At 42.6% G+C, this 23,189-nt stretch overlaps 1 protein-coding gene across 2 annotated transcripts in view; it reads right to left on the reverse strand.

Annotated features, from left to right (window-relative positions):
- SLC22A3 (solute carrier family 22 member 3) overlaps positions 1–23,189 on the reverse strand; it is an 88,479-nt gene that overhangs the window by 16,618 nt on the left and 48,672 nt on the right. For both annotated transcript variants that reach the window (XM_060167657.1, XM_060167658.1), the window contains exons 6-7: positions 649–746; positions 315–529 (exon numbers count right to left, since the gene is read on the reverse strand). In XM_060167657.1, the coding sequence (XP_060023640.1) occupies positions 315–529; positions 649–746 (313 nt within the window). The remainder of the gene's footprint in view (positions 1–314; positions 530–648; positions 747–23,189) is intronic.

The raw sequence follows: 23,189 nt of genomic DNA on the forward strand, positions 1-23,189 counted from the left end.
TATTGTACATCAACTATACTTCAATTAAAATTTTTTAAAAAGTAAACTACATCCCTCCAAGCTAGATTTCTCACATCTATTTCATGCATAAATGAACTGAGAAATGGAGAAAACAGAAAAATCTATAGAACCAATCTTTTATACTCAAAGTAGTTAGGCTGGTTAGGCAGAAAACAGAGTGACATCACTAGAGCACGACTGGCACTACGATCTTGATGCTATGGTCCATTTTCTAAAGACAAGTTCTCCATTCTTGATTATTTTAAGATATTTTTCAAGTTCTTGGCTGCCAAACAGACTTAGGGGACAATTACCTTCTGGTAAGAACGCAGTGACAAGACATGCCACTCCTGCCACTATATTGCTTGCCGCAAAGGGTAGGCGCCGACCAAAACGCTCAATGGTTAGTAAGATCAAGAGGGCTCCTGGCAGTTCCACAACTCCCGAGATGAAAAAGTCGATATAGAGGTTGCCTCCTGTAATTCCCAGGCGCATGACAAGTCCTTGATAAACCACCGCACTTGTGAACCTGGAGCAACATTGAAAGACAAGGGAGAACAAGTAAGAGATAACTTCAACCTGATCTGAAGGACGGGATGCATTGTAAATTTGACACAAGGTTTTGAATCCATCACAAGTCAAACTTACCAAGCAAACATAAGTATAAGTGTGCACTTCCTCATTTGGGGAGTTCTCACCAGATCTAAAAAGGATGGATTACTAACTTCCTCATCTGTAACAGTGATCTATATAAGATAGAAGCAGATTTCAGTAGCAATATACAGCAAGAGACATCTGCATATTATAGATTTGTCATTGACCAGATTCAAAGCTACCAGATGATCTTACTGAACAGACCAGGGTCTTTCGTTATTACATCTTAAAACCTGAGAATAAGAAGTTTGATTCTCTAGCCTTTGTAAGGGGTCAAATTCACAAAGATGTACTTGCTGCATTGAGAATCTATTCTTACGGTAATACCAGCAGTACTATATGCTCTGAGTAAACAAGGATGAAAGGTGTGTTCTAAAGTACAATACACTCGTGCATTTATTAAATTGGAGAAAATAAGCATAAGACTGGTGAAAGCAGTTCCAAACAAGTTCCTTTATCCATTAAATCCTCAAACCTTAAGTTGCCAAATAAGCTAGAATAACGGTAAGTTCCCGAACAAGCGTGGCACCAAAGGTATCTTTTTGCTTTTGTCCATTTACTGGAATCCGGCATCTTTTTGATCCAGGAAAATTCAGCTCGTCTCTATTTGGCCATCCAAGAAGTTGGTCTTTTCTTTAATTCGATTAAACCAATATTGCTGTTTGCCTCCTATGTATAAGGCACTGTAAGGGAAACAAAGCTGGACATACCCACTGCTTCTAGTCCTGTGTGCCAAAGGGATCATAACTCAGTCCCCTTGAAGTGACCACTGTTTCACGTTTCCATGCACTTGCATATTCTGTTACTTCCGCTTGAAGAGTCCTTACACCTCCCCAGTCCTGATTTCCCTGCCACTGGGAGGTCTTGGGAACTGATGATCCCCAGTGTGTGCCTCTACTTACCAGACTTCTATCATAGCCCATACGCAACTGCATGCCTTTACGGGTCTACTTATTTTTCTCCCTGCATGAGCTCTGGAGGTCTTGGAGGGCACCAAGCAAAGTGCTTGGTGTTCAGCCAGTGTTTGGGTGATGACTGAATGTTGCGACAGGAAGTCAAATGCCATGGCCATGTCTGTTCCCTCAGACTATAGCCCTCGGTCTTTGTCCTTCTGTTAAGTGAGAACCCTGGCTAGCAAAAACAGGACCCTCACTGTCTGTTTACTCAACTCCAGATCCGGTCCAGAATGACTGAAAATCTAGGCAACTTTTCCCCAAGACTTTGAGTCAAAAGTCCCTCTACCAGCAGTCATAGGAATTTGACTTAAATTCACGCGGATAGTACAATACCTTGTCAATCACCTGTTCTAAACATTACGCTCAACAGGTCAACCAAAGCTGCATATCTGCTGCCTATGCTTGCCCCAAGGAAAGGCACACACACAGAAGAAGACTGAAAAATGGATGTCTTTAGATCACTTTCTTTTCCTAAGTCTTTCCAGTACTGTATTTCTTCTATACCAAGGCACACACTCTTCACAGCTGAAAAATCTCAAAATTAGGACGTGTCCTACAACTCTGCTGATAAGAAAGCAATGTGCCCAGTTTCAATAGCATGGTTTTTCTTACTGAGTGGTGCATAAAATGATGATGTGTCTCAAAATTAACAGTATCTAGGGATCAATGAAGCAATATTAGTAGTTACCATAGCAACGCCAGTAGAAAACTGCTAATTGATTCCACCATCCATTCTTTTCATCTCCCTTTTGATAACAGAACCCATGGAATTTTAGTTGGGGGCATGGTAGCCTAGCTAAAGTCATATCTTCTAGCCTCTTTTTCAACCACAGGTGGCCCAGTGACTAAGATCTCAGCAATGAGGTGGGAGCAGAAGCCACGTGTACAAGCTCTGTGCCCCATCCTTTAAAAAGGAAATGGCTTGCTCTTCATTCACTGTCTTCCCTTCCTGAAGGATGGAAGAAGACAATGCTGGTGAAATGGCTTTGATTATACAACCTACTGCAGGCGAAGATGGAGAAACAAGATAAATGGAACCTGGGTCCTAGAGGACCTCATGGAACAGAGCTGCCTTAAGCGCCGGGCTACTCAACGCTGGGTGGGCATGTTAAAGAAAAAGAAACTTTTCTCTCTTTTGTCACTGTATTTTTGCGGTGTTTCAGCAGCAAGTCGACCTGTACTGTCACTAATACAATCCTTATTAAAATGTTCCCTGAGCTAATCCTCGAAATTCTAAGACCCCTACCTTCACCTTTGCTGCTCCAAAAATAAAGCAGAAATACCGTAAGTGAAAGAACTTAGTCTATCACAATACAGTTGGCTCTTCACACCCACAGGCTTTGCATCTGTGGATTCAACCAACCGTGGGACCTGTGACTGGTTGAATCTGTGGATGCAGAACATGTGGACACAGAGCATCAACTGAGGCCCATTCTATGGAAGGGCCTTGAGCATCCGAGGATTTTGGTACCTGCAGAGGGTTGTGGAACCAATATTCCACAGATACCAAGGGATGACTGTATATTATTACATGGTAGGTCATCAAAATGTTTTTCACAATTAGTTTCTATATATTGCCCACATTAAAATGGCTAACTTCTATGGAGTGTGCAATATTTCTTAGATTCTGGGCTAAGTATTTGACATGAATTATTTCATTTAATTCTCATCAAGACTCTCTGAAGTTAGTACTTTTATTGATCCTATTTTATAGGTAAGAAAAACAAGGCTTAAGACACTAAGGATTCATGAGAAGGAAGGTGGCTAAGCTAGGATTTGAAATCGGGGAAGTTGATGGACAGCCTCTGTTCTTAATCCTCTCACTGCATTGCTGACTGTATAAAAAGCTTTTTATTCCAGAAAACCTCTTTGTAGTTGACGGTGACTTCTGTATAATTTTAAAGAAGGACATTACGCACTTGACCAAGTATTTAATCTTTAGTTAAAACACTGTTTTATGGAAAAGTTGGCCTTGATTAAAATAATTTAGATTTTGAGGACTTTTAAATTCAAGATTAAAACCACTCATCATATGAGAGCCGTTTTCCTCCATGAATGTATCACTTATTCCAGTGATTCTCATCTTTTCACTTAGGGTTTTTCCACAACTTAGACCTGGGTCATGTTCATCTCAGACTGTTCTCTTCTCTCCAGGGAGAGCCGACAGCCCTGCTCACATACACACACGTACATCACTGTTCACTCAGAGCACACAGATAGGGACAATCCTTTCTTTTCAAAAGCAATATTCAAAACAATTTATTATGGACTCTCTTTTATTTCCTCTTCAATCTTCTTATTTTCTGCCTATAGCCATGACTCATATATCTTAGATAAGACTGAACAAATTACTTTCATTCTGGTCCATCCAACGTCAACATCCCAGAGTTTAAGGGAAATCAAACTTCACATATTTCAAGATCTCTAGTCAATTCAGATAGATAATTTGACACTTAAACACCTTTGTAGATTTTTCAGCTCTTCATGGTTCTTAACTCTTTCTAACTCATAAAATAAATATCTCTTGCTCTGTAGATGTCACTTTTTCCTGAGCAGGTCTCCAGGCTAGTTAAGTTACTACATGACCACAGAATTATGACATGCTAAATTTTGACAAGACCATAGAGCTCTGATGGTCTAACCCAGCAAACTTTTTCTGCAAAGGGCCAGATAGTAAGTACTTTTGGTTGTGTGAGCTATCAGGTCTCTGCTGCAACTACTTAACTGTGCCACTGCTCTGTGAAAGCAGCCATAAGTGGATATATAAATGGATGGCTGTGGCTGGATTCCAATAAAATTTTATTTACAGAACAGGCAGCAAGCCAGGTCTGGCCTGCAGGCGGTAGACTGCCAACCTCTGAACTAGAGGGTTAGTGCTGGACGAACTTATACAGGTACTGTTATTTCCATTACAGGGAAGAAGAAGTTTAGGCACAGGAAAGCTAAGTAGTTAACCCAACAAAGACAGACAAGGAGTAGTTGAACCAGGAAGTTGCTACCTGAGTCTGTATTGCTCATCATTATGCTGTACTGTGTCTGCAGAGTATAATATTTATTTTATTGTTTGAAAGTATGCTTGTATCATATCATTAATGGTTCTCAGAGGTAGTGGGATTAAGGTGGTTTTTATTTTCTTCTTTTGAGCTATAAATATTCTCTTAAAATTAAAATTTGGGGCTTCCCTGGTGGCGCAGTGGTTGAGAATCTGCCTGCTAATGCAGGGGAGATGGATTCGAGCCTTGGTCTGGGAGGATCCCACATGCCGCGGAGCAACTAGGCCCGTGAGCCACAACTACTGAGCCTGCGCGTCTGGAGCCTGTGCTCCGCAACAAGAGAGGCCGCGATAGTGAGAGGCCCGCGCACCGCAATGAAGAGTGGCCCCCGCTTGCCACAACTAGAGAAAGCCCTCGCACAGAAACGAAGACCCAATACAGCAAAAATTAATTAAGTAATTAATAAACTCCTACCCCCAACATCTTAAAAAAAAAAAAAGAAAGAAAGAAAGAAAGAAAGGATATCCTAAGTACACTCAGCAAAAGTTAACCGTTGAATCTGGGTAATAGAGGTATAGAAAATATTTCATTATTAAAAAAAATTAAAATTTAAACCTACATTACTTTTGCAGCAAGAAAAGATAACTCACTTTTAAAGCAATGGATTTAAATTAGACATTATGCACCTTTTTTTGTCGTTGACTCAGTATCACTCTCCTTTTCTTTTTCTTAGTAGAACCCCCCCACTACACCATCCCCCCCACACACACATACTTCATCAATTCGTGTTGTCAGGGAAGCTGACTCTGTTTCCAATTGTAGGCGGATGTCTGATCATCTGAGGGTAATTCTATCCTTTATGTCAGTGACTGGGCACATGGCCCATTCTGAACCAATGAGGGATAGACATGTGACCGAATTTGAACCAATGAGAAAAAGGGCTTCTGGGAAAGTCCTTCATTGCCTTTAAGTCAGAGGCATCCGAGGAATCTTCTCTCTCTCCCCTCAGGGAATTAATGAGGAAAGAGTGGGCTCAAATAGATCTTAGCGGCCATCCTACCCCCAGGAGAGAAGCCGAGTGGAGGGTGGAGAAGGGGAGGAAACCATGGCTCAGTGTGGAGACCAAGGTCTAAACAACCCTAGATGCTGTTCTATCTCTAGAATCCCAGATCCAGGAGCCTGGAACTGTGCTCACTGTCTAAGCCCATGTAGGTTGGTTTTCTGTTACTTGTTGTCAAAAGCAGAATTATCTGGAGAATTCAGTCCAGAACAATGCTTTTGCATAACAACTGAATAGGCAAAATAATTTTGCATTAAAGAATGAAAATCATTGTTTCACTACTCAAATTTACTCCATAAAAATATTTAGTATTAGTCTTAATTTCAAACTTTTAACATTTATTAGAATCAAGCAGTCACATGATCTCTGCTTTTCCTAAGCACAAGTTTAATGCCTAGTATATATCCTACACCAACAGAATATGAAGTGTTGATAGCAACTGAAGGTAATCGAGACCATAAAACCAATTTTCCCCATTCAGTAAATGAAAGGATTAATAGTGCTTCCAAGCAAGTATTTTGCCAGTTTAAGAACAAATCCAGCTGGTCTTTGATTTACTAACACGCTCTCTACAGTGACGCAGATATTCTGAAAGATGACCCACTTTCTGGGTGTCCAAAGACCTTGAGAGACTAAAAGCCGTATCTTGGATGGAATTCATCCAGGAAAGTCTTGGCAACTGATGTGTAGTAACTGTTGCAGCTCTTATTCTTTTACAACAACTTCTAGCTCTATATTTTTAAATTAAATCATGCTTATTTTCTATTGCCAAAGCGTTACCAGATTTTGCATAGTCTGAGTCAGATACAAAAGAATAGAAATGCTATGTCAGGTTATTATAGATAGACAGATAGATAGATAGATTCTAAAATTTGCTTTACTGAAATATAATTTATGTCCAGTAGAATTCAGCAATTTTAAGTTACATTTCAATGAATTTTGACAAATGCGTAGTCATATAACCACCGCTGCCATCATGATGTGGAATATCTCCATCGCCCCCAAAAGTTTCCTCCTGTCTCTTTGCAGTCAATTCCCTGCCCCCAGCTTTGGCCCCTGGCAAACCCTCATCTCTGTTTTGTCATTACAGTTCGCCTTTCTAGAATTTCACATAAATGGAACCATGCAGAATGTTATCTTTCGTATCTAGCTTGGCATTGTATTTTGTCACACATTTATCCATCTAAGTGGTGTCTGCCTGCTTTCATTAGGAGCAAAGGAAGATGGGAAATGCTCCTGGCAACATCTGTCTGTTTGGAGTCTTGTTAATGACACTCGTTGAAAAAGGGGTTGCTCACAGGTAAACTGTACACGCTGGTGCCCCGACACTCATTTACTGAACTAATGGCTATTTGCTCTATTTGACTCTTAAGTGTCTTTTAATTCTGCCAAGACTTTTGTTTTACATCAACAGTGATGTTAAAAGCATACTTTAGTCATCTTTTTTTGATTAGTTCAGCTCTATTTACAATTCTCTCTGGTGCCTTTCTGAAACACTTTTTGAAGTTGACATTTTAATTTAAATTGCCAAGAAGGAGAAAGACATTGTAAATAACAATGTTATAAATATGGTGTTCAGAGCTCTCCTGACATGGGATTGGTTTCTGGTCAAGAAACAAACTTCTTGTTACCCAAGGGGAAAGGCAGGGAGGGATAAATTAGGAGACTGGGATTAACATATATACACTACTATGTATAAAATAGATAACCAACAAGGACCTACTGTATAGCACAGGGAACTATACTCAATATTTTGTAATAACTTATAAGAGCAAAGAATCTGAAAACAGAAAGGTACATGTGTATGTAAAACTGAATCACTTTGCTGTACACCTGAAACTAACACGACATTGTACAGCAACTACACTTCAATACAAAATAATTTTTTTAAAAAAGAGAGAGACGACCAGCCAGGGTCAAGCTAGAGCTGTTGTATTTTAGTCGGAACATTTTCTTACCCACGCATTATTTAAACTCTCATCAGTAGCATATGAATAGCACATACACCTCACCTCAACTTACATAGCAGAGGATGAAAGATTTCCACAGTCCTCAGTAACAGCAAACTGCCTGTCAATGCCACCAACGTGAAACTGTCACAACCCCAAACTCTCATCCTCCAATGAACTTTTGTTCAAAATGCCCCTCCCCAGTTTCTTCCCAGAACCTAATTAAAGCTAACCTTCCCTTTGTCTCCTCAGACTGGGCTATGCATTGCCATAGTTTGCGTGTCCCAAAATGTAATTCCTCTGCTATTCCCGAGTAAACTCATTTTTGCTAAATAACAATGACTGTTAATTTTGTTTAAGGTCAGCAATACATACGCCTGGCACACAGTGAGTGCTCAGAAATGGAGGCGGTTGACACTAATATTATTTTTACAACATTTCAGAGATATTTTACTTCCAGACGATAATTCACTTGGCACTTTCAAGAATCTTTTCGGTTAGTAAACTGTACCTTATACTACAATGCACTAGGTGGGGTGATTCTTTTCAAGGTACTCCTACATGAATCCCCTTGTAAAGACAACTGTCATTGTGCCTTTTTAAAAAAAAGGAATGGATTTCTTTTTTATTAGATTTTCTTAAGGTTACCAGGTATATTTAATGTTCACCTGGCACTGTTGATCTCCCAGGCCTTAGACAGGGTAATTTCTCACAAATGTGAACGCAAGTAAATGACGCTTGGAGAACCCTGTTGCTCAAAGTGTGGTCCATGAGTCCACAGTGTGGTCACCAGGGAGCTTGTTAAAGATGCCCTACCTCAGATCAGAATCTGCATATTAACAACCTCCCTGGAGACTCGGGTGAGAAGCCCAGATGGTCCACGAAGTCCTGCCTCACCTGCTGACTCCTAGCATTTATTCTTCTTGGCCAAGATGGAACATGAGTCCCCCGGGTTTAGGTGGAAGAACCCAGCTGATCAGTAGGGTCTGGCGCCGGCAGGGGAGGGAACAGCGTCAGGTGGCTGCATTTCCAGCCTTGCAGTTTCACCTGCTTGATCTCAGTGGGTGGATTTTTCAACAGTTGTCTTATTTCACAAGGAAAGGCGAAGCCACTGATGAGAAGGGGAATTCATCTCTTCTTGAACCTAACACTGACTTAGTAAGTGTTGTCACAAATTCCCAACATGCTTTGTTCTCTAGAACCTTTTACCCTCTAAGAAGTCTGTGTGAACAAAATATGACTTGAGGATTCGGCGTTCACTGATTTGGAGGACCAGGAGTTGTGCTCAAAGTTCAACCACCTATATAGGTCGTTTCTAGAAGCATCAGGAGCTGGAGAGCTTGGGTGAGGCCAGGGGGAAGTGCACGGTGACTGCTGTGGTACACCAATCCCCGCCGCCGCCACTGCCTCACGGACACCCCCATCAGTCAGATGAAGGCCAGAACCAGAAGGTCCAGGAGTAAATGTTTAACGTCATAGAACACTGGCCGGCTTCTAGGTGGCAATAATGCTGCCTGGCAAACATAAAAGAGAATCTGCGAAATTACCCACAGTGGCTTGAAAAATCTTAAAAACCTCATTATACTTTAAAACAAGAGTAGATAAAGTATTCACCATACAGAGTTCATATGGTAAAGCAAAGCTCATAATCAAAATGATAATCAGTATTCGACGCTTATTAAAATAGTTAAAACCAAATTCCAGACACTTAGACCAGCGCTGTCCAATAAAACTGTAGGGTCATCTACGTCAGTTTAAATTTTCTAGTAGCAACATTAAAAAGGTAAAAAGAGGCAAAATTAATTTTAAGACTATGTTGCATTTGATCCGATCTATCCCCAGTACAATCATTTCAACATGTAATCAATGTGAAATTACTGATGAGATAGTTGATGTGTTTACATCACACTCAATCTTGGAAATCCACGGTGCAGCTCTCACATCACACCTCCGTGTAGACCAGCCACATTTCAGGGCTCCACTGCCACATGTGGCTGGTGGTCCCTGTACTGGACTTCGGGCTCAGCCAGCTCTTTCGTGAGGATGCTCTGTTGAGGAGATATTTATTCCGAGAGATTGCGTCTGGCCCGAGAGGGAGTCCCCCTCCCATCCCACGACTGGGCTCGCTCCCTGGAACAGCAAAAGTGCATCTTTCTAGAGTTCCCCAGGGATCCAAAGTGCAGCCTTAACATCAGCAAAGGTTGATGGCTTGCAGCTGTGGGTCACATGGTGGAACACTGCTTCATTTCTTAAAAACAAATCTGTGAGGATTTGGGGGAGGAGAGGTGTTAAAGCACATGACAGAGAGAGGGAAAAACAGACGGCATTCTCAGTTCTAAGACTCTAATCCTAAAGACTCAGAACTTGGCAGGGGTCGGACACCAAAATTTGATGTGAGTGGATGGGATTAAACGTGTCATTGAACTCCCCAGTGGCACCAATAAATGTCACTGATTGCTGCTGAAACAGAAAAGTTCTAAATATCAAATGATAAAGGATGTCCAAAAAAATAATCAAGGGGATATGATGTACAGTCTGATGACTATAGCTAATTATACCGTACTGCATATTTGAAAGTTGCTACGTGACCAAATCTTCAAAGTTCTCATCACAAGAAAAAAATTTATTAAGCATGTATGGTGATGAATCTTAACTAGACTCACTGCGGTGATCACTTTGCAATACACCAAACACCAAATTATTATGTTGTACACCTATAACTAATATTATGTCATTTTATCTCAATAAAAAACTCCAAGAATTATAAATTTAAAAAAAGAATGTCCAGTGTCTTAAACCATACGAACATGTCTAGATACACAAATTTTTAGTTCTAACTAGGCAAATTGAGTATCTGTAAGTAACTAGTTAGCCAAGGATTTTTCTAGAGAGGAGAAAGCTAGCGTGAAATAAAACAAATCATCTGCTGTGTCACAAATAAAAGCCAAACCACATCTCCACCCATCCGCATTCTTATCATCATTTCTTTTCCTAGCTTTTCCAGGGCTTCAGGTGTTTGCAGGATTCCAGCCAAAGTGCAACTTCGCCCAGTACGATTCTTGGCAGGTGTCTTTCTGCCTGGGCCTGGAGCATGAGGCACTACCACCCTGTCTCTGGGTTGCCAGCCCTTTCCACGCAGGCCAACGACAGCCAGGCCAACCCAGGGCGACATCAGCTCCATCGCACAAGTGCTCCCAGCCGTGGTGACAGGGCGCGTCCAGGATGGTGTTCTCAGAGCACCCTCGGGTTGGGTCAGCTGCCTCCTGCATTCCTGTGGGTCTTCTTCTCCGGGACTGGCTCCCTCTCCTGTTTGCCTTCGTCCAGCTCTTACCAGCCTCTCAGCAAGCCGGCAGTGGTCCTGGCGTCCTCTCTGGTGTTCGCCATCAGCTAGGTTCACGGGCATCTTTTCAGGGTGTTTTCTCTAAATCCCTGTGCTGAGCTGGCCCTGCCTGCTGGCTGTGACTCAGGAGAGGCCTGGCTGCCCTTCCTTGTCCTCTATTTAACATGTGCTCCGAGAGTTGTGGTGCCTTGGGTACCATCTTCTTTCTGCTCTCACAATGCCCCGAAGTCGTGGTTTCTCTGAGAAATGGGTCGTCATAGTTCCTATTTTTCAGTAAGAACTTTTGAAATTGTGTTTACACTTTGACCAAATTATTTTTTTTAACCAGCTGTGAAGGCGAAAGCTACTTCGTAGTAATCATTTGCATTCAAAAGCATGTATCTTCCTAAGTCAGTGTTTCTCAAACTGAATTCTGCATTCTTAATTTTGTTTTTCTTTTAAAAGAGATCTATGGTGGTACTCATCTCACGAGGGCTGTTTGCCAAAAATGTTTTTGTTTCCTCTCCTCCCTCCCCAGCCCATCACAGGGACGTGATAGGATTGCAGTGCTTGGTCCTGCGTGATTGAGTGGGACCCCCTCCCCAGATTTGCCGAAGAGTTGTGAGCATGTAATTGCTGAAGCAGGACCCTCTAGAACTCCCCCTTTTCTGCGATGGTCCAGGCAGTGGCTGCTAGGACAGCCTGGATTAAAGAGTAAGCACTCTGTGACAAGGAGAGGAGGCCCCAGTGAATCCATGTGGCACAGACAGGAGTTAATCTTTTGTGGGTTTTATTTATTTATTTATTTTTAAAATTTTATTTACTTATGTATTTTTTGGGCTGCGTAGGGCTTCACTGCTACCCCGGCTTTCTCTAGTTGTGGCCAGTGGGGGGCTACTCTTCGTTGCAGTGCGCGAGCTTCTCATTGCGGTGGCTTCTCTTGTTGCAGGGCACAGGCTCTAGGCACGTGGGCTCAGTAGTTGTGGCACATGGGCTCAGTAGACCTGGCTCATGGGCTCTAGAGCGCAGGCTCAGTAGTTGTGGTGCCCTGGGTTAGTTGCACCGTGGCACGTGGGATCTTCCCGGACCAGGGCTTGAACCTGTGTCCCCTGCATTGGCAGGCGGATTCTTAACCACTGCGCCTCCAGGGAAGTCCCTCTTTTGTGGTTTTAATCTACAGAGATTTGGGGAGTGTTTGTTACATGCACACCTGGCTTATCCTGAATGATAAAGAGTCCATAGATTTCTCAAGTTTACAAAAAAGCCCGCTGGTCTATACCCTCTTCTTCATAGGAATTTATTATGCTAAGTATTATATTTCTATTTTGAAGTAATTAAACTAAGACTTCAACTTAAATTTGGGGAAATTGCAATTTTCATGAAATTTTGTTTGCTTCTTATAAATAATAAGTCTTTTTGATAAAATCCACCTTTAAAACTCCTAAAAAGGAATGAGGATTATTTCTACTGCTTTTTCAATCAACAGGCACTAATTAGTTTAACACTGAAATAAATCATAAAACTAACACAGAAGCAGAGGGAGCCCTGGGTAGACCTGCTGTCCCATTGAAAGCTTGTGACTAAGAGCTTACGCCACTGCCCAGGGAATGGAACAGTTAACAAGTCCCATTTGAGCCCCCAAGTACACCTAGTGAAGGTGTTGGTGGGTCTGAAAATCACGATCTCGTTCTACACTGATGAAGTATGTTCATACGCTGTCACCTCCTTTTGAGAGGTATGCAGAGCAGGCATCATTCTCCCAGAGACAATCCTCATTTTTTAAAGAAATACTTGAGTATCTTGGGGGGACATTATATCCCTTCTGCTTTTGCATGACTGATGTTCCGGCTTTGAAGAGTATTCCTCCTTCATTTCAGTGATGGGCAGTTAGATAGCGAAGTCCAGAATCAGAAAGTGTGTTTTAGAGGATAAGTATTGATATTTGGGCATTTGCTAACAAACGTGTGTTTATCTTTTAAGGCCAAGAGTGTGAACATGATTGTCTGCTGGTTGTATACGAATCTGAGGTCTAAGTGACCTGGTTCATTATCTGGTTCAGATATCTCCAGCCACATGGAGCTTCACAGGTGTGGGACATTCATTGATAACACTGGCAAGGCGCCTGCATCTTAGCCCCGATCTGAAGCCCAGGAGCACATAGATAAGTTACCAGTTGTTGGGTTCCTTAAAAATAGTAGACAGGTTTTAGGCTGTAAACTAATTTAGACTCAGAAATGGGAACTTAATAAATGACGCATCGCTTATTAGCTGGTGCTCAGAAAACCAGCTCAGTACTGAGACCAATAAAGGTGGATCCTTGCTTCACAGTGGCATTGAGGGAGCAGGGCAGATGGATTCAGGCCTGAATGTGACGGAGCCATAAGCTAATAGGAGAATGTCTGTGGCCTTTGGGTACAGAAGAAGATTTCTTAAACAAAACCCAGAAAACAATCAATAGGTGGAAACACACTGATCTGACCGTATTAAATCAATTAAGGATTTAAGAATTTTTGGTCAATGAAACAAAAAATAGGCAAAGTTAATGGGTAGCTAAAACATTGAGGGAAACATACTCGCAATGTCTAAAACCAACAACAGGGTGAAGTTTAGAATATAAAAGGCAATCCTATAAATAGAAGGGGACAAATCCAATCCAATAAGTCCAACAAATCCAGAAAATTCCATACACGCGGGCAAGGATATGGCAAGGCAATCCACAGAGGAGAAACACAAATAACAAAGCAATACGCACGAAGATGTGCTGAGCCTCACTGGTAACCAGAGACGTGCAACCTAAAACACTCAGGAGGCTGGCCAAATTAGAAAATTGGAAAGTACCAAACGTGTACATGGGCAAACAGGACACTCAATGGGTGTACACAGAAAGCAATGCGGCATTATTTAGGGCACTAAACTTGCATGCATCCCAGGACCCGGTTGTTCCACTTCTAGGCATTATACTCCACGGGAAACCTCTCAAATGTCCAAAGGGACATGTATGAGAAAAGGGAACCCTCCTACACTGTTGGTGGGAATGTAAATTGATACAGCCACCATGGAGAACAGTATGGAGGTTCCTCAAAAACTAAAAATAGAGTTGCCATAAGATCCAGCAATCCCACTCCTGGGTATATGTTCAAAGAAAACTCTAATTCAAAAAGATACATGCACCCCAATGTTCATAACAGCACTATTTACAATAGCCAAGACACGGAAGCAACCTAAATGTCCATCGACAGACGAATGGATAAAGAAGATGTGGTACATATATGCAATGGAATATTGCTCAGCTGAAAAAAAGAATGAAATAATGCCATTTGCAGCAACATGGATGAACCTAGAGATGATCATACTAAGTGAAGTAAGTCAGACAGAGAAAGACAAATACCATATGCTATCATTATATGTGGAATCTAAAATATGACACAAACAAACTTATCTACGAAACAGAAACAGACTCACAGACATAGAGAACAGAACTGTGGTTGCCAAGGGGCAGGGGTTAGGAGGGATGGGTTAGGAGTTTGGAACTAGCAGATGCAAACTATTATATAGAGAATGGATAAACAAAGGGGACATGTATGGAAACATTTATCAGGATGACTGGAGGCAGCCCAGGTTTGGAGGACGGAGATGTCAAATACAGCAGAAGGTACTGACGAAAACCATGCAGCACTCACGTGTGGGCCACACAGGGAGACCTTTAAAACATCGCTCCATGAAAAGGTAAGAAATGAGACAAGATCTAGAGCAGCACAACGCCATTTATGTCACCTAAACCCACACATACCACAAGCTCTGGTTTATAAGGGCACATCAATATCAAAGGGCATACCTCAAGCACATTCAACTGGGGACCTGTTGAGGGCAGAGTGGGGAGAGTGGAGGAAGGGAAAATCAAATCGACCAAACAGGAGAGGGGCCTGCACAGCCCAACGATGGCTGTACCATGCGCAGAGAGACAGGCTTAACTCAACTCTGCGCTCAAAGAAAAATGACGGTCACCCAAACCACCTGCTACAGAGCTACTTAGAGGTCAGCTTGGAACTTCCTCTGCTTTCAGTGCTTCCAGGCTTGCCAACTACTCAAATTTTGCCTTACTTCTGCACCTCAGAAATCCCTTAGTTTCATGTTTATGTACGTGCATTGGGGAAAGCTGAGAAATTTTCCAAAGAAAGTCAAGTCCAGCTGAACAGCTAAAAGAGCAGTTGACACGCACCCCAATATATATCGTAGTCCTTGGTGAGTTCTAGAATTTGCAAGCTTCTCCCTTCTCTATTTCTTGATTTACAAAATATTTTTCTGCATACAGTTACTTATTGTTCATTGGCATGTACTTTATTGTTCAGGCAGAACTACAGAGAGGGATGAGATGCTTTTAAGTGCAAGCCACGAGTGGGTGGTACACACCATGCCTGGAATTCTGACTCTGGAGGTTTTTGATAGTGAAGCCTGTTCAGTCTCATGGCTTCACTCTGGACCACAGTGACGTGTATTAATGTTATACTGCATTCACTCTCTACTCTAACTTTGAAATGTGACTTGCTTTATTATATTCCAAGAAACACATAGGTGAGTTTCCAGCCTTAACAGATGTACTAACTGAGACCCAATTAGAATACCCTTCTGTAGACAATGCCATCAAAATTAAAACACACTGATACGGTTTCCAAACTCTACACTTGAGATTTAAGCTTTCTTCAGCTTTAAATGAGAGGAAAAATTTATATTTAGTTGTATTAAACTTATCTATATGATGAAACTGAGTATATTTGAATAGGTAAGGAACTATCAGAGGGGGGACCTGAAAACAGCTCAAAAAAAAAAAAAGAAAGAAAGACGACCAACCATAGAGAATTAGAGAAAATGTAAGGCACCTTGAACGCCTGTTGGGAGGCATTTTTGAAAGTGACTATTGCACAGAGGTTGTCTAAAACTAGATGTTTTGAACCCAGTGCTCTGTAACTATTTGCTGAATAAATGGGTGAACACATGAAGATGAATTCCTGCTACGGTGTGTGTCCGTTTGTGGGACAACCTCATGCCAATTACATTTAAATGGTTTTTCTAAACATGTGGTGACCAAATAAAATATTCCCTGATTCAGCGTGCCAGGTGAAAAATATTTTCAGTGCAGTAACTAATAATCAACTTGAACTTTACAGGCCGGTTGCTTTTAGACAACCAAGTGTACCACGTAGTTTACAGAACTGTGGGAAGGACGCTACATGGCATGGAGCCCATGTTTCACTCACTTGCCATCCAATCTGTCCCCTGCTAATTTTAGATCAGCCTGTATAAATACAGCATGTTAACGGTTATGAATTGCAGAGTGAATACTTGAATTGTCTTTGGTAAGATTTGTCCGCGTCAGGTTTCAAAGAGAAGTATTTAAGCCTGGAGACTCCACTAGTGATCAACACATGCGGCAAGTACTTAATCTCTCTCGTTCTTGGGGCCATAGAAATAATCGTGCTGAGTATACATTCAGTAAGCCTTCCTCAAGATCTAAACTGTTAGTGGCGTGTTGGCTCTGAAACCTAAACAAGAAAGAAAACAAGGACCCACCTTTGAGACACAGTAAGACAATTGTACACCAAGTTGCTCAACTCTCGCTACTTCAGAGGAAGAACTTGTCCTTAAGGTCCGTGAAAGAGCAGAATATAATGAACTTGAGTTTATTTTACTGAATTTTAAAAAACTGAACAAATCTCGGAAGTTGTCGAGAATTCTGTTTATCGAGACTCTGTGGGGTCCTTCAGCTTTTCCTGAGAACGTCATATAACTTGAACTCCGAGAGCTCAGGGAACAGCTGTCCAGCTGGTGGAAACCAATCCTGCTTGTGCTCACTGATCACTGACTCTTGTCCTAATTGAGTATGAGAACTTCCGGCACATGAGAGGAACCGTGCTTTTAATCCTGTTCACTGAGACGACAGCCTAACACAGATTTACTATGAACTTAACGCCTTTCAGCTCATTAGTCATTATTCATCACCACGGCACCTACCTTCATCTGCAATAATAGTATACATGGATCCAAGATGTATTCATTCATTCTACAGACAAGACTTGACTGCAAATGGTTTGTGGACTTTGGCAGTAACCTGATGGTCCCCAAGGATCAGTGGCCCCCCCCGGGACAGACTACCACATGATTCTTCCATCGACTCGGGCTGAGGTCACAGGTGCTGTGAGGCAGGAGTGTGTTAGCCAGAACGTTCCTCTTTGGTCCCCCTCCGTGCCCATTCCTAGGGATGGTAACAAAGATCTACTTTTCTAGCATAAGAGTGTTCTTGGTTCAGGCCATTCCCCCCAACGTTCCCTAAGTCCTTTTCCTGGGAAGGATATAAGGACTTCTTCACTCTAAAGCTTCCCTTATTCAGCCACCTTAAGAAAGGTACATTCACTATTTGAAGAAGGAAGGCTTCCTCTCCATCAGGTCCCCTTTCTGTACATGAACTTATACTTGCCTCCAACAGTGCCAGATTCAAAGAAAAATGAAAACAGCACAGACCCACATTACTTGCTCTAAACCAAGAAATCCAGCCATCTTGGATTGCGTGGGCTTGGTCCCGTTCATATCTGCACCCACATGAAGAAGTGTTGCTACTGCAACACAACCTGGCTGTTCTTCATCCAGCATCTGTTAGACGGATCTTAACTTTTATTTTTTCCAGGGAAGGGAAGATTTAGCCCTTGAAAATCTAGCACCTGATACCTTTATACCATCTACCTGGGGGGAACCTCTAGGGATGGAAGCAAATAGATCCCAGTGTGTTTTCTCTGTTACTATTTAGCACAATTTTCTCATGTTTATCTACATCAAAGGAGCATGTCTGCATACTCCAACAATCAACCTAGCCCTGGAGAACTTTTTTTTTTTTTTTTGCGGTACGCGGGGCTCTCACTGTTGTGGCCTCTCCCGTTGCGGGGCACAGGCTCCGGACGCGCAGGCTCAGCGGCCATGGCTCACGGGCCCAGCCGCTCCGCGGCATGTGGGACCTTCCCGGACCGGGGCACGAACCCGTGTCCCCTGCATCGGCAGGCGGACTCCCAACCCCTGCGCCACCAGGGAAGCCCAGCCCTGGAGAATTTAAATGATTTCACCCAGGCTGCATCTCTTTTCTTAGGATTTTTTCTTGAAAAAAGGCAGTTTTCCTAATGGACTGGAGATCTAGCAAGCAGCACTGTCATAGCAACAGCAGCTCTGGATTAGGAATAATGCCCGGGAAATCCTGCCAGGGAGTTGGATGTGCAGGGTTCTGGAAGTTGCACCCATCATGGCCTCCACAGCAAGGAACACTTTCCCAAAGAGCTAGTATTTTCTCATTTATTCACAGTAGGGAAGCACAGCAATTTGGATTTGCAGAGACTGCTTTTGCCAAAAACACAAGCGTGGGCCAAGTGGCACAGGAACAAAACACTGGAAAAGGCTGCTATCTTCCTCTCTCACACGATAGAATATGAAGATTTCAAAGATGGTGTTAGAGGGCCATTCTCTTGGCAAGTGTTCAAAAGGCAAGAGCAAAAGCAAACTCACTTTTTATTCTATTAGAGAGACCCAGAATTAAAATAACTGAAGTAGGCATTTTCACAATTCTCACAAAAAAGAGCAATCAATATTAACAGAATAAAATAAGCCTGTGTGGCTTATTCATTTTGTTTTATATTTTAATTAGTTTTCTTCGTAATACCAGCGGGGCCTGGGCTAGGCCAGAAAAAGGCAAATGCTTCTCTGCATCACCACAGGGGTGCTGGGGCTCAAACAGGAGGGCTGTTGTTCTGAAGCGCAAGGATCAGCCTTTGAGATGGAAAAAGGGAGGAGTCCATTGTTCCCAGATTCTGTAACTAATGAATGAGGAGTTGACATGGCTCTAAATGTCACTATGTAGAGCTTGGAACTCTTCCCCTTGTGTCATAATCCAACATCATTTTGCCTAGGTGTTTGCTGGAATCTCAGCTTTAGGGAGAGCAGGCCAGGTGAATGGAGGTGCTTTGGCTCTGTGTCTGGACCAAGAATGTACACCAAGAGAGGCCAGTGGGGGGAGGGGACGCCTGGGTCTCCTGTGGGCCAGCACTGCTGTCCCGTGTGGGACCCACCTGGAGGACGGGTTCTCAGCAGCTGCAGTCTCCAGAAAGATCAGGCAGCAGTTATCAGAAGGGGCAACATCTAACTCTGTGACAACAGATGAGTAAAGACATCAGCAGTGGGACCCCACTTTTGACAGAAAGAACAGGCAGAAAGTAAGCAGGGGGCCAGGGCCCCAGTCGAACAACTAGGGTTCAAGTCCAGATTAAGAACTATAGTAGAAACAGGGGACTGAGCAAGTTGTATACATGAAATATGTACCGCTTTCTGCATGTCAATCATACATCAATAAAGTGTGCGTTTTTTTCAAAGGAATATCACTTCATGTTAGACCTTCAAATAAAGGCTGTAAAAGTTTTTTGTGTTTTTTTTTTTTCAAGAATTAGGGATTGAGGAAGAAAGAGGAAGCCTGGCAGCCACCTGGGGGCCCCGGCAGCTTGCATCTGACATCGGGAAATCCCAGGTCCCATCCTCTAGTCAGGCCAGGCATCCCACTGTCTTCTCATAGGGATCAGGGTCCCAGTGGGCTGGGAGGGGCTTTTGAAGCCAGGAAATGTACATCTTTGGTATCCTTCTCTAAGCACAGCTGGGAAGGGGAGGACTGACCTAGTCACCCCCATTTGCCTGAGACTTTCTTTAGATTTAGCTTTGCGACTTCAGTATCCTAGAAATCCTCCCAGTCCTGGGCAAACAAGGACAACTGGTCACCCTACTGGTCACCATCTGAGTCCATTAGTTGTCCTGGGTTCTGTAGATCCAATTACTTGTTAGAAAGATGTCATCAGACACCAGGACTGACTGGTATCACTATAGCTACATATATATTTATTTATATTTATGTAACAATGATGCTGAGTGCTTTTCTTTCACAGTTCCGATGTATACTTCTCAAGCCTTAAGACCGTGGCAAGAGCATATAGCCCAGTTATTTCAGGAGGGACTCTGGAAGGTCAATTTCAGGGAAGGGGAGAGAAGGCCTGTCTCCCAGGGTTCCTCACTCAAGATGCTGCTCTTTGAGGAGCTGCCCTGAATATCTGCCTTGCCCTCTCCACGGCTGTAATCTCCTTCTTTAAGGGATAAGACACTTGGATTTCCAGCTCAGTTAAAGCCACATGATGCTCTGGACCACTCTCCCTCAAGATTTGTACAGGTGAAATGAGAACCCACTGACCTGGAGGATTTTAGGCCAAATTTCCTTTAGTGGAAGAAACTTACTATTTAATCACCCAGCTTGGGAAAGGAACTCGCTCTGGATTCAACAGTCCTTCACTGCTGTTTTTATGGCTTTTTAAATGGTAGCATAAACATTTTTCCCTATTCATGCAATATTGTCTTATTTTCACAAAGTTAAAGATATGGGAACTAATTAGAATTGAAATATAGCCCATTTATAGAACCCAGACTATTTCCAAAAATGGATTTCACTAGAGTACTATTAAATTATTTCTCAGCTCCAAAGATCCATTTTATGTTTAGCATATGAAGCGCCCTGACTTTTTTTATGCATTCAAGAATATTCTAAATTAAAGCTAAGGTGGGGGCATATTACAGTAATCATTTTAACACGTCATGTGAAGGATGACGGCTTTGCTGGTAGAACAGGAATCATTTATTCTGTGTGAAGTCAAAGAATGAAGATTTGCTTCTGTTAAGGGCAAGTAATGTACAAGTTTCCGGAGACTTTTTTCCCCACTGTCTTTTACTATTTTCTAGACTCACACCTTTCCCACTCTTGACACGGTCACTGCTTGGGCCTAAATTACTTTCTCTGGATCTTTTGAAATGAATTCTATGGGAGAGTTTTTAAGCTTCAAGTCTGAGATAATAATTAAACACGAAAACTAACAAAGACAGCACAACTGGACGAAAATACCACACAACTCACATGGGCTTCATGACAGCCAGAATCATGGTGTGGTTTCTCTTTCGGAAGAACAAAAATTATGTTTATAAAAATCCCCTTTGGAAAGCAAATGTCAGAAACAGACATTCCCAAAGCTGGAAAGTCCCTCTCTGGAGCGATACTGATGCTTCTGTGACGGTTCATTAAAATATAGGAAACACAGCAGCTGTTAAGAGTTGGAAGTCTCTCTGGTAACTAAGGTAACCTAAAAATTAGCCTGACACTTTTTAATGAGGTTTTAATATATTCAATCTTGGAACTATATCAGAGTGGGATCATTTATAGCGATGATGTTCCCTTTGCGATCAGAAAGCTCAAGTCTCAGTTCTTGATGTCACCCAAACACGTCACCATGGGAACTGCCCATGAGTGTGTTTATGCATGAATGACTATCAGTGTAACATCTACTACTGACATTTCAATAAACTGTGATTAGCTCTGAACAATGAACTATATAAGCATATCATACAAGTAAGGAAATTACAATCAAGCCTTATAGGTTTTTGAGTCAACAGAGCATAACAATATCGCCAACGAATACGGACATATTCAGTTCGGTAGTATCAGAGCCTCTTTGTTAACTAGAGTTGTAGCCTACTATTTTCCATGAGCATATCGCACTCGAAGACAAGAGGGGGAGAGAGACATCTTTAAAATCCTTTTTCAAAAGAATGAAACCCAAACGGCTGCCAGAGTTACTACCTATGTAGTTGTAGAATCCAGGTCAGTAAGTGACGATGGCTATTTAATCAGGATATCAGTTGACTTTTGATAAATAATGCTCTGTAACAAGCATAGTGGCATAAAATAATAAGCATTCATTGAGCTCACACATTTGTGGGCTGGCTGGGAGACTGCTGATCTAGGTTTGGGGAGACTTTGCTAGAGCAGCTTTCCTCCAAATGTCTCTTAGCCTTCTATGTGGTCAGTAGGAGAACCTGGAACTATTCTTCTCACAGTGCTGGCTGAAGCCCAGAGATCAAGCCCAAGCACAGTTCATGACTCTACTGCATCACATCTGGTCACCTACCATTGGCCAAAGCAACCCGAACGGCCAAGCCCGAAGTCGAAGGGCAGGCCGTACACTTCAGCCATCACGAGACCAGAGCAGGTTACATTGCTCTGCCCCGCATCAGCGGAGCCAGGAAGTATCTTCATGCATTGGAAACGAGAGGGAAGATGTGACTATTTCAAACAATAATCTAATCTACCACAATCCAGTGTCATCTAGATAGCAAAAAATGTGTTGGATCACCAAACCCTACTTTGGCACCTGAACCAGTACTATTACTATCAGCTACATTAGTTAGCTTTGGCTGCAAAAACAAACACCCTCAAATCTCTGTAGCTTACTGAGACACATTTAGCAGACTGTAGTTTACAGGGGAAACAATGATTTCTTGGCCACATTCCACGTCTCAGCTGTAGGTCAGCTGCTATAGCTCTGTTCCGAGCTGTAGCTCTTCTCATTCTGGACCCACGCTGAAGGAACAGCTCCAGTTTGGGATGTGCTGTTCTTGTAGCAGAAGGAAAGAGCAAAAGAGCTGTCAGAAACTCGTGATGCCTCTACAGCTTCTGCTCTGAACTGGTACCCCACCACCGCTTCTGCTTCTCGGGTCTAAAATAGAGCAGCACCTCTGGTGTCAGCGATGGAACAGGCTGGTGTGGGGAGGTAGCTGAGGCTATTGTGATGAGAGGAGGGTAGACCTGCCAGATCTCCTAGGGCCGCTTTGCTACCAAGCAGATTCTTTTTAATTCATTCTAGCTTCACTGCAGCCTAGGATGTGCACCCCTAGGATGAGGTGGGAATTGGAGAGGTCTTGGGGGATGAGGTCATTTACATGGTAATAACTTCTTCCAAAAGTCAGGATTTACCAAAGAGAGGTTCCGTGAAAAGTGTAAGGAGAGCACTGGGCAACCAGCCTTGGGCATGGGTGCCTTGATGTTATTATATCCAGAGAGCAGGGATACCAGCTAAGGCAATGGAGGGTTTCTGAAGGTGTGAGGTGACTGTGGAACCATAAGGTTTCCTGGTGGTCCTACTGTTGACATGGGCAATAGTTCCTTGAGTTGCCAAAAGAGGAGTAATTGATAGCATTACCCCCAAAACTATAATAGGATCCTGCCTTGGTGCTGGTGCTGGAGTTCAAGTCAAATGCCTGCACTACCTACCAGTATTTCTGAGCATTGAAAGAGGGGTTTCGCACATTACCATGCTTCGTGGAAACATTAATATCTCTGAAATAGAAAACTATGGTTTGGCC

The sequence above is a fragment of the Lagenorhynchus albirostris genome, chromosome 12, assembly GCF_949774975.1.
Source record: "Lagenorhynchus albirostris chromosome 12, mLagAlb1.1, whole genome shotgun sequence".
Taxonomy (NCBI): domain Eukaryota; kingdom Metazoa; phylum Chordata; class Mammalia; order Artiodactyla; family Delphinidae; genus Lagenorhynchus; species Lagenorhynchus albirostris.